The sequence below is a fragment of the Phragmites australis genome, chromosome 5, assembly GCF_958298935.1.
Source record: "Phragmites australis chromosome 5, lpPhrAust1.1, whole genome shotgun sequence".
NCBI classification, from domain to species: Eukaryota; Viridiplantae; Streptophyta; class Magnoliopsida; order Poales; family Poaceae; genus Phragmites; species Phragmites australis.
The window spans coordinates 27,603,775-27,615,622 of NC_084925.1; the positions used below are offsets into that span (position 1 = coordinate 27,603,775).

Here is an 11,848-nt window from a genome sequence, read left to right on the forward strand (position 1 = left end):
GCGGGTGAAGTGGTACTGGTCTCTAGGATCATGCTCTAAATACCAATGGTTAATAGCGGCGAGCAAAGGAAGGAACACAACGATGCTTTGAATGTGAAACAGTGAAATCAGACGTTGAATAGTGAAATCAGTAGAGGAAGAGCAAAAGAACAAACAAGGTTGGAAGGAGAAGAGGTATTGCTTCAAGGAGAAGATTAACTTGTTCACAATTGTCTACCTTATCTCTCCCATATTGCCAGCTTATAACATAACGGCTACAGTTAGCCTTAGATCCGAACGCACATTTATTTTCATTTCTTGTCTTTTTTATTTTTGTTTCTGTGCGGTTCAGAAAAGTGAAAGTGAACGAGGTTAGCGGTTTTCCAGACCGTTCACATCCTTTTTCATCCCTACCCAAATCCCAATCCCTAGCCCTCACCGCCGCCCGCTGGCTCGCTCCACCGGCCACGCGCGGGGATGCAGGCCGCCTCCTGCCGCCACTACGGGTGGGTCAAGGAGTGGTGAGTCTGTCCCTTCCCCCGCCTCTCGGCCTCGTCGCCGAGCTCCGTTCCTTCCCTCCCCCCCCCCCCCCCCCACCGCGTGATTTTGGATCTCACCTGTACCCCCTCGTCCAGGGTTCCGCAGGACCTGGTCGTCGCCGGTGGCCCCTGCGCGCTCTACAAGTGGGTGCGAGGTACGCTGCTGCTCCCCCCTTGGTCTGCTGCTGTGAAATTAGACTAAAAACCCGACCTTTCTTATTCCCGTAGGTAGCGTACCATGTGACGGTAGTGTCATCTTGTTTACGACTGCGATAATGATCTTCATGCGCGCTTCTTATGGGCTATTTTTGTCGCGTGAATTTCATGAGAGGTTGATTGCCTTTGGTTTTTGTTAGGCTCGCCGCTTTAGCACGCGTGCTCTCATGATAAAAATAGAATTGCCCCCAAGGCTTACTTTAGGCTCTCTGTTTGCTTGTTACTTATTCAATAGTAACTACACTATTGTCAAAAAATTAGGTGCCTGTTCTCGCGGTTTCATTGGTATCTATGTGCACTCTGAAAGGGTCCAGGTAACTAATTTAACTGCGCAGCTAATATGAGTACAGGACCAAACAAATAGACAAGCAATGGAATCGGTTCCTGTTCCCTGTGCTGATTTCATCACACATTCTTCATAAATCACAATACTTTTGGGCGCAGATAGGATCATTGATAAATTTCCTTATTTACTCTATTTCATTTTCTCCAAAATTCAGTACGGCAGTACCTATAAATCCATTAGTCATTCTAAAATAATCCACTAATCTTAAAGTAAGAGTGATAGTAAGTTCATACACTAATATCAGAAATACTGAGATTTTATTTGGAGGACGTCACCAACTATGACAAATGATTTCTTTTGGACTGCAAACGTTTGGTGTGGACAATGTCGCATGCCTCCACTCTGTTCTTGGCTACTGCTTATTTCCGGACGTTGTAGAGTTCCCATGCAATGTGACAATAAGGACATTCAACTAGTTGAATTTATTTCTCTGGCATGCTGTTTATTGTCATGATTTAATTGTCTCATTCAGCTGTTATGTTTTTACTGCTTTTCTCTACAGAGGATAGGTTTGCAGCTCTGAAAGCCAAGGACAAGGAACAAGGGGCAGAATCTGCAAAGCCTGAACCAAACAATGAGGTTCTCTTCCTGTGCAGCTATGAAGGATGTGGGAAATTTTTTGTTGATGTAGGGGCTCTTAGGAAGCATGCTCATGTCCATGGGGAGAAGCAATATATCTGTCACTATGAGAACTGTGGCAAGGTATTATTTATCATTCTCGCCTGCATGATATAGTATTTTTCAGATTATAGTGGCATTGTTCTGAGTTGCTTAACTAATGTTCTTGCTGAATATGATTTTGCAGAAGTTTTTGGATAGCTCTAAGTTGAAGAGGCATTTTCTTATTCATACAGGAGAAAAGAACTTTGTGTGCTCTCATGAAGGTTGCGGGAAGGTAATCACCATAATCTCTCCATTGTGTTATTCATTTCATGATTTGAGCAGGGGTTTTTTTTCATGTATGAATAATTCTACATGGACAAGCTTAAATCATGGAGAAGTAATATGTGCTGGATCTGGAAAAGCTCAATGCCTGGTTTCTTTTCCGGTTCAACTTTGTACTGGTCTAAAGCTTTGATTATTTCATCATGTTTCCATTTTCTGCATTAAGCTTACAATGTTCTTTTTCTGGATTCAACAAATGCATTATCTCATACTCCACTTAAATTTTTAAAGACAGAAGTTGTTGGGACAATGATTGTAGTTGGGATGATTGACAGAAGTTTTTTTTCCCCTGTAATCTACTCTGGAGGGAATATGCAGTTCTTCCCTCATGCAACCCAGCCTAAAATGCTTAAATAGTTCACAGATTACTAGATTAGGGAGGACGAAAATTTCAAACAGACTCAGTTCAGAGTTGTGGTACCAACAAGAGGTTTGTTCTTTATCTTTAGCATCTTGTTAAGATTTCTTTGAAGCCTTTAGGATGCATGGCAGCATGGGGGATGAACTGGGTATACCAGTACTTTCTAATTGGAGAAATGAATGCACCCTTTTGCATTTCTCACAACTATGAATTTGGCAATGTGTTCTGATGTGCTGTGTCCTGGTTATCGCAGGCTTTTTCATTGGATTTTAATCTAAAGGCGCACATGAAAACACATTCTGCGGATAATTATCATATGTGCCCGTACCCAGAATGTGGGCGAAGATTTACGCAAGAATCTAAACTAAGAGCTCATATCAGGGCACAACATGAGAAAGTAAGATCTCTTAATATCTGTAAATTTCCACTTATGAAAGAATATTCTCGCACGACTAGTATTGGTTGGCGTGCAGAATCCAGGTGCGTCAACAATGAACCACAATGCACCAGATCATCACCACCATAAAACAGTGAAACCTTCAGCAACACCACCAGCTCCCTCAGCTGAGCGCCCATATGTCTGCCCATATGATGGTTGCGACAAGGCATATATCCATGAGTACAAGCTTAACCTCCATCTGAAAAAAGAGCATCCCTATCACTACCAGGACGCAGGTGCTCAGGGTGTTGCTTCTTCAAAGGGCACCATGTCGAAGAATTCCAAAAGAAGCAAGCCGAATGTCACTGCCAAGATGGCCCCACCCAAGATCCCTAAGTGCAGAGGAGGATACGCAGTGCCATCTCCGGCTGTCAACATCCCTGAGGAACACCAGTGGCAAAGGGAAGTGTTGTATGAGGATGACAGCGAAGAGACTGAGGAAGAGGGGGACAATGTCGAGGATGGATGGAGATACAGAGCTGCTAGCAGCGACGATGAGGAAACTGAAGATGAAGAATGAGCTGCCCGGCCATTTTGTCCTTCAGTAGTTGTGCATATGAGCTTTGGGGGTTATAGCTTTGCATACATGTACAATGTTAAAATAAAGGTGACTTGTTAGTAGGCAAGAAAGGTTGGAGTTGGCCTACCCCTTCTGAAGTAGGCCTCTCTTCTCTTCAAGGTACGAGATGTTTGGCTATTAACTTGGAAAGGAATTGGGATCATTGCTTGCGTTCTATACGTTTGTGCTTGCTGGTTAATGACGGCATCCTTAAGGCTGCTGAGTCAGGTTTGCGGTTATTATGACGACCAGCATAGCTAACCTCTTCCTAGCTGGGTTAGCGTAATGGGCGTCGGCATGTCGACGCCGGTGAGGCTGCTCGTCGCCAGCCGCATCGCCGACGGCCTGGGCAGCAGGCCAGCGGCCCCGGCCTCTTCCAGGGATTGAGCCACACATCGCCGCTGCTCGAGCAGGCCGACGTCGGAGGCCACCTCGCCCACTGGCACCTGGAGCAGGATGGCTTGTTGCTGCTGCAATTTTCTATCAAAAGCGGCACCTGATACCATTGCATTACCAAACCAAGCAAAGACTGCAATCACTCATTCCCACCTCTGATTCCCTGTAATCTGATTTTGCTTTCATTTGCATTACCACTCTCCGAACCAAACGCTAACAAAATGTGCTGTTATTTTGGTGGGTCATCAGTTAGGAAAATAAGAGTGGTCGAGATTTTGTTACAAATGGATTGCACGATGATTATTTCTCTGATGACGTGGCTCGACCAGGAGTCTCTGTTTGTACTCAAGATTACAGGGAAGAAGGATTTCCTTTACCAGCATGTAAAGTGTTAGTGGAAAATACCAAATTATTTATCCCTGACGTAAAATGAAATATTTCTCTTCTTCTGCCACGCTCATGTCTCCTCCAAGCTGAAATAGCGTTGCTTTGACCGGTTGCTAGCTTGCTCGATGCGTCCGTTTACCTGGCCTCCTGCATATGCATGCTTCCCATTGATGTTAGTTAGCTGATCCGATTCCATAGGGATCTTTACCGTGCCCGTTCTTTTACTCCACGGCAAAGGCAAAGAGTATACCTTCAGCTTCAGGTACACATCTATCGGCTGCTTACCTTGGGAGCTGAAAAAAAGAAAAGAAAACGAGAGCCATTCTTTCTCTCTACCAAATACACAAAACTACGGAGACATACTTCTTCGATCGAGCTCTCCACTTATACAAACATATTCCTCCATTCATTTCTTTGATCCTGGGTACCGAACAACCGGTGAGACATACTGGGTTGTACCTGGGACTAGAGATAGATGTGGAGCACCGATAAATATCTATGGATTCATACTAGTATAACTTAATTAATTAATAGTTATTTTAATTTAATCAAAATAAATAGTTAGTTAATTAAGTTGATCTAAATTGAATTAACGGATCGCTCCACGCCTATCCATACTTTGGACCAGAGAGGGAAAAAACCCTGCACGTGGAGGTCGTAATTTTTTGTTTTAGTGCAGTGTATAATTTGCACGCCTCTCCGGGAATTTTCTAATCGATCTACTTGTTTTCACATCTCGATTGGATTGCATTTTATTTGTGTACTGATCATATCATTATTGATGCAGCTCGACTAACATAAATTGATTCCAGTTTAACAGTATCCCACGGAGGTACATTTAACAGACCAACCAAGTTGACATACTAGCCCATGGTTAATTCCACCACAAACATGATCGCAGTGAATTCGTGGAGTCACCATCTGCTCCTTCGATTTGGTATAGGCGCGTGCAGAGCGTAAAAACGCTAGTATACATACTGCATGGACGGTGCACGTACTAGCCGCGCACAGAATAGCGTGTACGGAGCTCGCTCGAACGGCCATGCAAGCAGCATGCCGCTTGCGCGCGCGCACAGACGTCGTCTCACGCAACGCAACGCACATCCACTTGGCATGCTCTTCGTACGTGCGCGAAGTGTCAGACGCACTCCCAGCTCCGGCGCCGGCGATCACCGGCTAAAACTCGCGCCAACACACTGGATCACAGAGCGAGGACAGATGAAGTTTTCTGCATATGCTGCAGCGTTTTCTGCTTTTCTTCTCTCTTGGTTAACAGAAAGAAACAACAACTTTGACGCACAGGATTATATACTGACTAACAATACGATCGTCACGTCACTTCTCCGGCCGCGCCGCGGCAGCTGCGTCCCGCGGCACGAGGCGCGCGCGGAGTGGGCGGTTCATGACGGTGAAGAAGAACCCGCGGAACTCGGCGAGGTCGACCTCCTCGCCGTCCGCCTCCCACCACTCGAATTCTCTCACCAGGTTCGCCACGAAGTACTCCAGGTGGAGCATCGCCGGCGCGATCCCCGGGCAGACGCGCCTCCCGGCGCCGAACGGCATCATCCTGAGCTCCCTCGTGCAGGTAAGGTCCAAGCCGTCGCCGTCCCGGCCGGGCATGAACCGCTCGGGCGTGAACGACATCGGGTCCGACCACGCCACCGGGTCGCGGCCGATCTTGCCGACGAGGAAGTTCACGGTCGCGCCACCGTCCGGCAGGCGGGGCACACCGAGCGCCTCCGCGGCGTCCTGCCCTTCCACGTGGCGCAGCACGAACGGCACGGGCGGGTGGCGACGGAGGCTCTCCAGCACGACGGCCTTGAGGTACAGCATGCTCGACAGGTCGGCCGCCTCGATGGTGCGGTCCCCCGAGGCGACGGCGTCGACCTCGAGGCGGAGCTTTTGCTGCAGTTCGGGGTGTTTGACGAGGTTGGCCATGGTCCACTCCAGCGCCGCGGCCGTGGACTCGGTGCCGGCGCCGAGGAACTCCGATATGAGGCTGACCAGCTCGCCATCGGTGACTGCCCTGTCACCATCTTCATGGAAACGTAGGTCGAGGAGGGACTCGACGTAAGTCGTGAAGGTACTGTCGCGGCTGGCCTTCCGGTCTTTAATCTCGGCGACGAGAGGCAGGAACGACTCTTCTTGCAGTCGCCGGAGGGCGAGAAGCTGACGCCACCGTGACGGGTAAAGGAGCTTGCTGATCCTCGGGTACCTCACCAGCATCCCAAAGGAGGGCAACGCAAGGAGAATGTCACGCTGGAACTTCTGCATAGCGCGGAGGCGGGTCTCCCCGAGCTCGAAGACGACGTCCTTGCCGAAGCACATCTCGGCGAGGATGGAGTACACGGCGAAGTGAAGGCTCTCGCCAGCCGGGGCCCCGCTCTTGAGCGCCCGCGCGAGGTTCCCTAGCACGCGTGCGCGGGTTTCGCCGAGCAGGCGGAGGCGGGACTGGTGCAGCACGCCGGCGGCCGCGTTGCGCCGGACGGCACGCCAGTAGGGCCCGTACGGCGCCGAGAGGATGTTGTAGTGGCGGCTGCGCGTGAGGATGGTGCTCGGGACGGTGCCCGTCGGGCGGTCGAGGAACGCCACGCTGTGCTGCACCAGGGCGTGTCGCGCCACCGCGCGGTCCGTCACCTGGATGGACAGGCCGCGCCGGGTGCCCTGGCTGCTGGGACCTCTCTTCCGCGCCAGAGCCAGCACCGGTGCTGCAAGTTTATGCAGGAGGCCCGCTGCATCGCCGGTTTTATGGCGGCGGCCGACGAGGAACAAAGCCGTTGTGAGGAAGACGAGGCATGTCAGCCGAGCTCTAGATCGCGAGATCGCCGGAGCTCAGGGAACTGAGAGAAACAAGAACGAAGAGAGTGTTTTGATGCAGCGTGCAAACGTTGCAACGTTTTCTGTTTTTTCATTCCTTATTTATATGACAGAAAAGACGGCCGGTGAGGCCGCCCGCTACGCGCGCGTCACCACCCACTGCTTCGTGCGCGTGCCGCACGATCAGGTCATGCCGCGCGCGACGCGGTCACTAACGCCACGGCGTGAACGAGCACGCCTCAGGCTCCTGAAGACGCGCACAACTGAACAGGCTCGGTTGTGCTCTGACTAAAGCAAATAACTGACGCAGCACACTTGCTAAAAACTGAAGCTAAAGCTAAACAAAATATCGAACACAAGTTTATCAACAAGGCACACGGTGACGACGCCGGAGAGATGGGGAAGCGTGGCGATGAAGTGGTCCATTGCAAGATACGCCGCAGCTATCGTCCGGTTTGCACTCTTTGGTCTAGCGAAGGACTAGCAAACACCAGCACTTCTATACTTGTGGATCACAGACCGCTTTCAAAAGATTTCTTTTTCATAGAAAATGTCCCCAATGCTAATGCAATGAAAGAGAGTGCCAGTTTGGCTATGATAACAGTAGTGAGAGGTTCTGCTACTGCTCAACAAGTTGAGCAAGAATTCAGTATATTTTTTGGAGTGATTGGAGGTGTCATGCAAAAAAATGGTCGGATACCCAATTTAGTATGTGATTTCCACATGCAAAAAAGATTGAGGAATGGGCTCATTTCACTATTGTGGGTATGAGAAGAGCCAATGCTGAAATCAGAGTTTTTCTTAGGACCTTGTAGTGGGGGCCAAAGGCTCACTTCAAACTGTCTGGCTCAGGGTTAGGAGAATTCCACATCAAAGTAGATTTGAGCCTATTTTAGCTTATGTTGGTGACCCTAGTAGGTATTACTTTGGAGATTGACAAGTCAAGTCCATACAAACTAGTTTATGTTAGGATGAAGATTTGATGTAGAGATCTTACCAAAGCCCCTGCTGTGGCTAATGGTTGTCTAGCTATGCAAGATGGTTATTACTTCTATGATTTTCTATTTGAGATAGAGATCCAAATCCATGATACTCCCTCCCAAGACAAATTTGGTGGTCTCTTTAGTGGGATTAACCAATATTCATTTGATGTTGATCTGATTAAGCATTGGAAATTCCTGCTACAAATAAATGCTTGTGATAATTGTTGAAACATAAGTGGACTCTTATCAATGTCTACGGTCCAGCTCAAGATGAGCATAAATTGGAGTTCTTATCTAAACTTTCTAACTTCAGTTGTTAGTTAAATCTTCTTCTGTTATTGGGTGCTGACTTCAACATTTTGAGATATTCCTTTGCTAAGAATAGACCAACATATTTTCCCTATCTTTTAGTTCTATTTAACAACATTATACATATTGATGAATTGATGGAACTACATCTGAATGGGGGTCGATTTACTTGGTCTAACAATAAGGATTCTCCAACTCTAGAAAAGTTAGAGAGTTTTGGTTAGTAATGAGTGGAAAGATTTATATCCCCTTTCCTCTGTCCAAAAAAAATCCTAAAACTTGTTAGATCATAATATTCTTCTTGTATCTACTTCTGTGAACAAAAAAATAGTGGTACCTCAAATCAAATTTGAGTTATCTTGGTTGAATTAGGATACTTTCCTGGAGGAGGTAAAAAAACTTGGAATGAGAACATTCCTGGTAGGAACATCTTGGATATATTCCTTACTAAACTTAAAAAACCAAGATGCCACTTTAAAGCTTGGGGAGGCAACCTGGCTAGATAGCTTAAGAAAAAGAAGTGCATTTTATGAGAGGAATTAGCCAGTCTTGAAAGTTTAGAAGAAGATGGCCTTCTTGGTAGTAATCAAACTTTTAGAAAAACTTGTATTCTTGTTGAATTGCAGAAACTCCTCCTTGTGGAGGAGCTGTTCTGATTTAAGTGTTCTCATGTCAACTGGTTACTGAAAGTGGACAATAACACTAAATACTTTCATATAATTGTCAATGGAAGGAAAAGGAATAACTCTATTTTCTATCTTCTAAAAGGTGATGTTAAAATTGTTGGTGATAATGCTTTATTACATCATGCAACTAGCTCATATAAGAATATTTTTGGTGCTTCTCCTAGCAATATCATTTATCTAGACCCTCAGTTGTGGTCTGATCAAGAAAAAAATCAATGATATAGATAATGAGACTTTTTATGCACCTTTTTTAGAAGATGAAATCAAACATACTTTATTCCAAATGGATGCAAAAAAAAAGCTGCAGGTCCTCATGGTTTTACTGCTAAATTATTCTAAACATGTTGAGATATAGTTAAGTTTGACATTGCTCAATGTTTCATGACTTCTATGAAGGGGTCCTTGATGTCAGTAGACTCAATTATGGGATGATTATTTTATTACCAAAAATTGCTGATGCGGTAAGGATTCAACAATTCAGACCCACTTGTTTGTTTAAATATTCTTAGAAATGGATCGCCAAAGTCATGACTATTAGAATGGAGCCTTTTATGGATAAGCTTATTAGCAAATGTCAAAGTGTTTTTATTAAGCATAGAAATATTATGGATGGGGTTCTGTCCCTGCATTGAATTATTTATGACATCAAGAGAAAAAATTAAGTTGGCTTAATCCTGAAGCTAGATTTTGAAAAAGCGTATGACAAAGTGAGTTGGGATTTTCTGTTTCATTGCTTGGAGTTATTGAGGTTTTAGTGTCAAGTGGAAACAATGGATTAAAAAAGTGTGTGTGATGGTAATATTAGTGTCATTCTTAACAATCAAATTGGACCCTATTTCAAAAGACACAAAGGGGCATTTCCTCTTTAACTTGCTGCTGATTGTCTTGTTAAAATGATTCATCCTGGTCAGAGCAAAGGGGCACTGACTGGTTTGGTGTCTCACCTTTTTGAATGGGCATTGCTATTCTGCAATATGCGGATGATACCATCCTTTGTTTGCAACATAATATTGAGAAAGCTAGCAATCTTAAGCTAATCTTATACTTATATGAGTTGATGTCTGGTCTTAAGATCAATTTCAAAAAAATGAAGTAATCATTTGAGATGGGGATAATGGGTTGGCAGAAATATATGAAAATCTTTTTCATTGCCAAGTTGGATCTCCCCCCCCCCCCCCATTAAGTACCTTGGTGTACCTGTAAGCTCCAGTAGGCTCCTTATAGCTGATTGGGTTAAACTTTTCTATAAAAAGTTGGACATTCGACAAGGAGGGCTTTTTTCCATAGGTGGAAGAATTACTCTTATCAATGCTAGTTTATCTAGTGTGTTCCCATGTGTCACATGTAGAATGTATCTATTGCCAAGGATAGTTATACATAGGATTGATAAGGCTAGAAGAAGAAAAATTGGCAAGAGGGTGGTACTAAGAGGAAATACCACTTGATTAAATGGGTTAAGATTTTTTGTCCCAAACAAAAAGGACGCTTAGGCATTAAAGATTTGCACAAAATGAATATTTCACTATTATGTAAATGATGGTGGAGACTTGAAAATGGTGAGGGTATGTGGCAGGAGATCATAAAGAAAAAGTACCTTTGTTCCCCCTCAGTTGCTTCTGTGCAACATAAATTTGATGATTCCCCATGTTGGTTTGATCTTCTTAAGATCAAGAGTATTTACTGTACGGTAGAAAAAATCAATGTTGGCAATGGGCATACTGGTAGATTCTATGAAGATTCATGGATTGCATCCAAACCTCTCTCTTTGTTTTTCCCTATTCTATATAGAATTTGCAATGAGAAGGAGATTTTTGTTTGTTCTGGTTATGACGTACATTGGAATTTATCTTTTAGATGATGGTTGAACCTTATTCTGTATGACCAATGGGATGTCATACTGAGCTAGATTCACAATCTTCATCTTACTAAATCTGGTGATAAGATTGTTTAGGCTCCTGCCAAAATTGGGATTTTTATAGTTAAATATGTTTATAATTGGTTCGTGAGAGACTCTCCTAACCACACTTTTGCTCATATTTGGAAAGCCAAGATCCCTTTGAAGATCAAAAATTTTCTTTGGCTCTTAGAACAAAATGCCTTATTAACCAAGGATAATATGATTAGACAAAACTGGTCAAGTGATGGCACTTGCTATTTTTGCACACAGCATCAGATAGCCCAACACTTTTTCTTCTTATGTCCCATTGCTAAGGTTGTTTGGGGCTTTGTGGCTATATGTATTGGTGTTGATTCTATACCTAACTCCCTTCATCAGTTTTATCTGTGGATTCATACTCATTTAGCCAATGGCAAAACTTTTTATGTGATTGGACTAGCAACAATCTCCTAGGCCATTTGGAAAGCTAGGAATAAAGCATGCTTCGAGAAGAAGTTGATTCGTGCTCCAAGTGAAATCATCTTTCATGTGTGTTCATTTATGAAAATTTGGACATATTTTCTTATAGGCATGAGTAAGGAAGATCTCTTGCGAAGAGGAGAAAGATGAACGTCGCACCATCCACATTGATCGTGGAGCAGCCAAAGTCGTCATGTGAGATGGAGGAGGTTGACTCTCCGTACGCGGACGTTGAGAGCTCTCGCCTACGGAAGGAGATTGAGCTCTCTTGTGCTTCTTTTCCACCTGCAATTCTTCAGCTTGAATTCGACCGTGAGGGAGGTGCTCACAACTTGTTAAAGTTGGCAAACTCATGAGCCGATAGCCGATCTTGCATCTTGGAGGACAGGTCATTCACAAACCGATATTGCTTCTTCTCATTGATGTTGACCTCATTCGGCGCATATTGTGCAATCTGATTGAACACCTACACGTATTCCATGACTGATTTGCCTCCTTGCTTGAGGTCCAGAAACTCCCGCCTTTTGATT

General features: G+C 44.9%; 2 protein-coding genes across 2 annotated transcripts; one reads left to right on the top strand and one right to left on the bottom strand.

The window, feature by feature from the left end:
• The first annotated feature begins 337 nt into the window (after nt 1–337).
• LOC133919068 (zinc finger transcription factor YY1-like) lies at nt 338–3,561 on the top strand. Its single transcript, XM_062363302.1, has 6 exons — nt 338–500; nt 615–673; nt 1,583–1,782; nt 1,886–1,975; nt 2,640–2,783; nt 2,860–3,561. The coding sequence occupies exons 1-6, from the start codon at nt 457–459 to the stop codon at nt 3,343–3,345; spliced, it is 1,023 nt and encodes a 340-aa protein (XP_062219286.1). The 5' UTR covers nt 338–456; the 3' UTR covers nt 3,346–3,561.
• A 1,908-nt stretch (nt 3,562–5,469) lies between these two features.
• Nucleotides 5,470–7,410, bottom strand: LOC133917904 (cytochrome P450 89A2-like). Its single transcript, XM_062361726.1, has 2 exons — nt 7,340–7,410; nt 5,470–6,976 (listed from the first exon to the last, which is right to left on the bottom strand). The coding sequence occupies exons 1-2, from the start codon at nt 7,408–7,410 to the stop codon at nt 5,503–5,505; spliced, it is 1,545 nt and encodes a 514-aa protein (XP_062217710.1). The 3' UTR covers nt 5,470–5,502.
• Between the last annotated feature and the right edge of the window lie 4,438 nt (nt 7,411–11,848).

Excerpts from the sequence above, each read along its gene's own strand:
- LOC133917904 (XM_062361726.1), bottom strand. The coding sequence starts at position 7,410 with ATGGACCACTTCATCGCCACGCTTCCCCATCTCTCCGGCGTCGTCACC. Across the intron at positions 6,977-7,339 it reads TGCCTTGTTGATAAACTTGT|AGCTCGGCTGACATGCCTCG; the intron begins GTTCGATATTTT and ends CTCGCGATCTAG.
- LOC133919068 (XM_062363302.1), top strand. The coding sequence starts at position 457 with ATGCAGGCCGCCTCCTGCCGCCACTACGGGTGGGTCAAGGAGTG. Across the intron at positions 501-614 it reads TACGGGTGGGTCAAGGAGTG|GGTTCCGCAGGACCTGGTCG; the intron begins GTGAGTCTGTCC and ends CCCCTCGTCCAG. Across the intron at positions 674-1,582 it reads GCTCTACAAGTGGGTGCGAG|AGGATAGGTTTGCAGCTCTG; the intron begins GTACGCTGCTGC and ends TTTTCTCTACAG.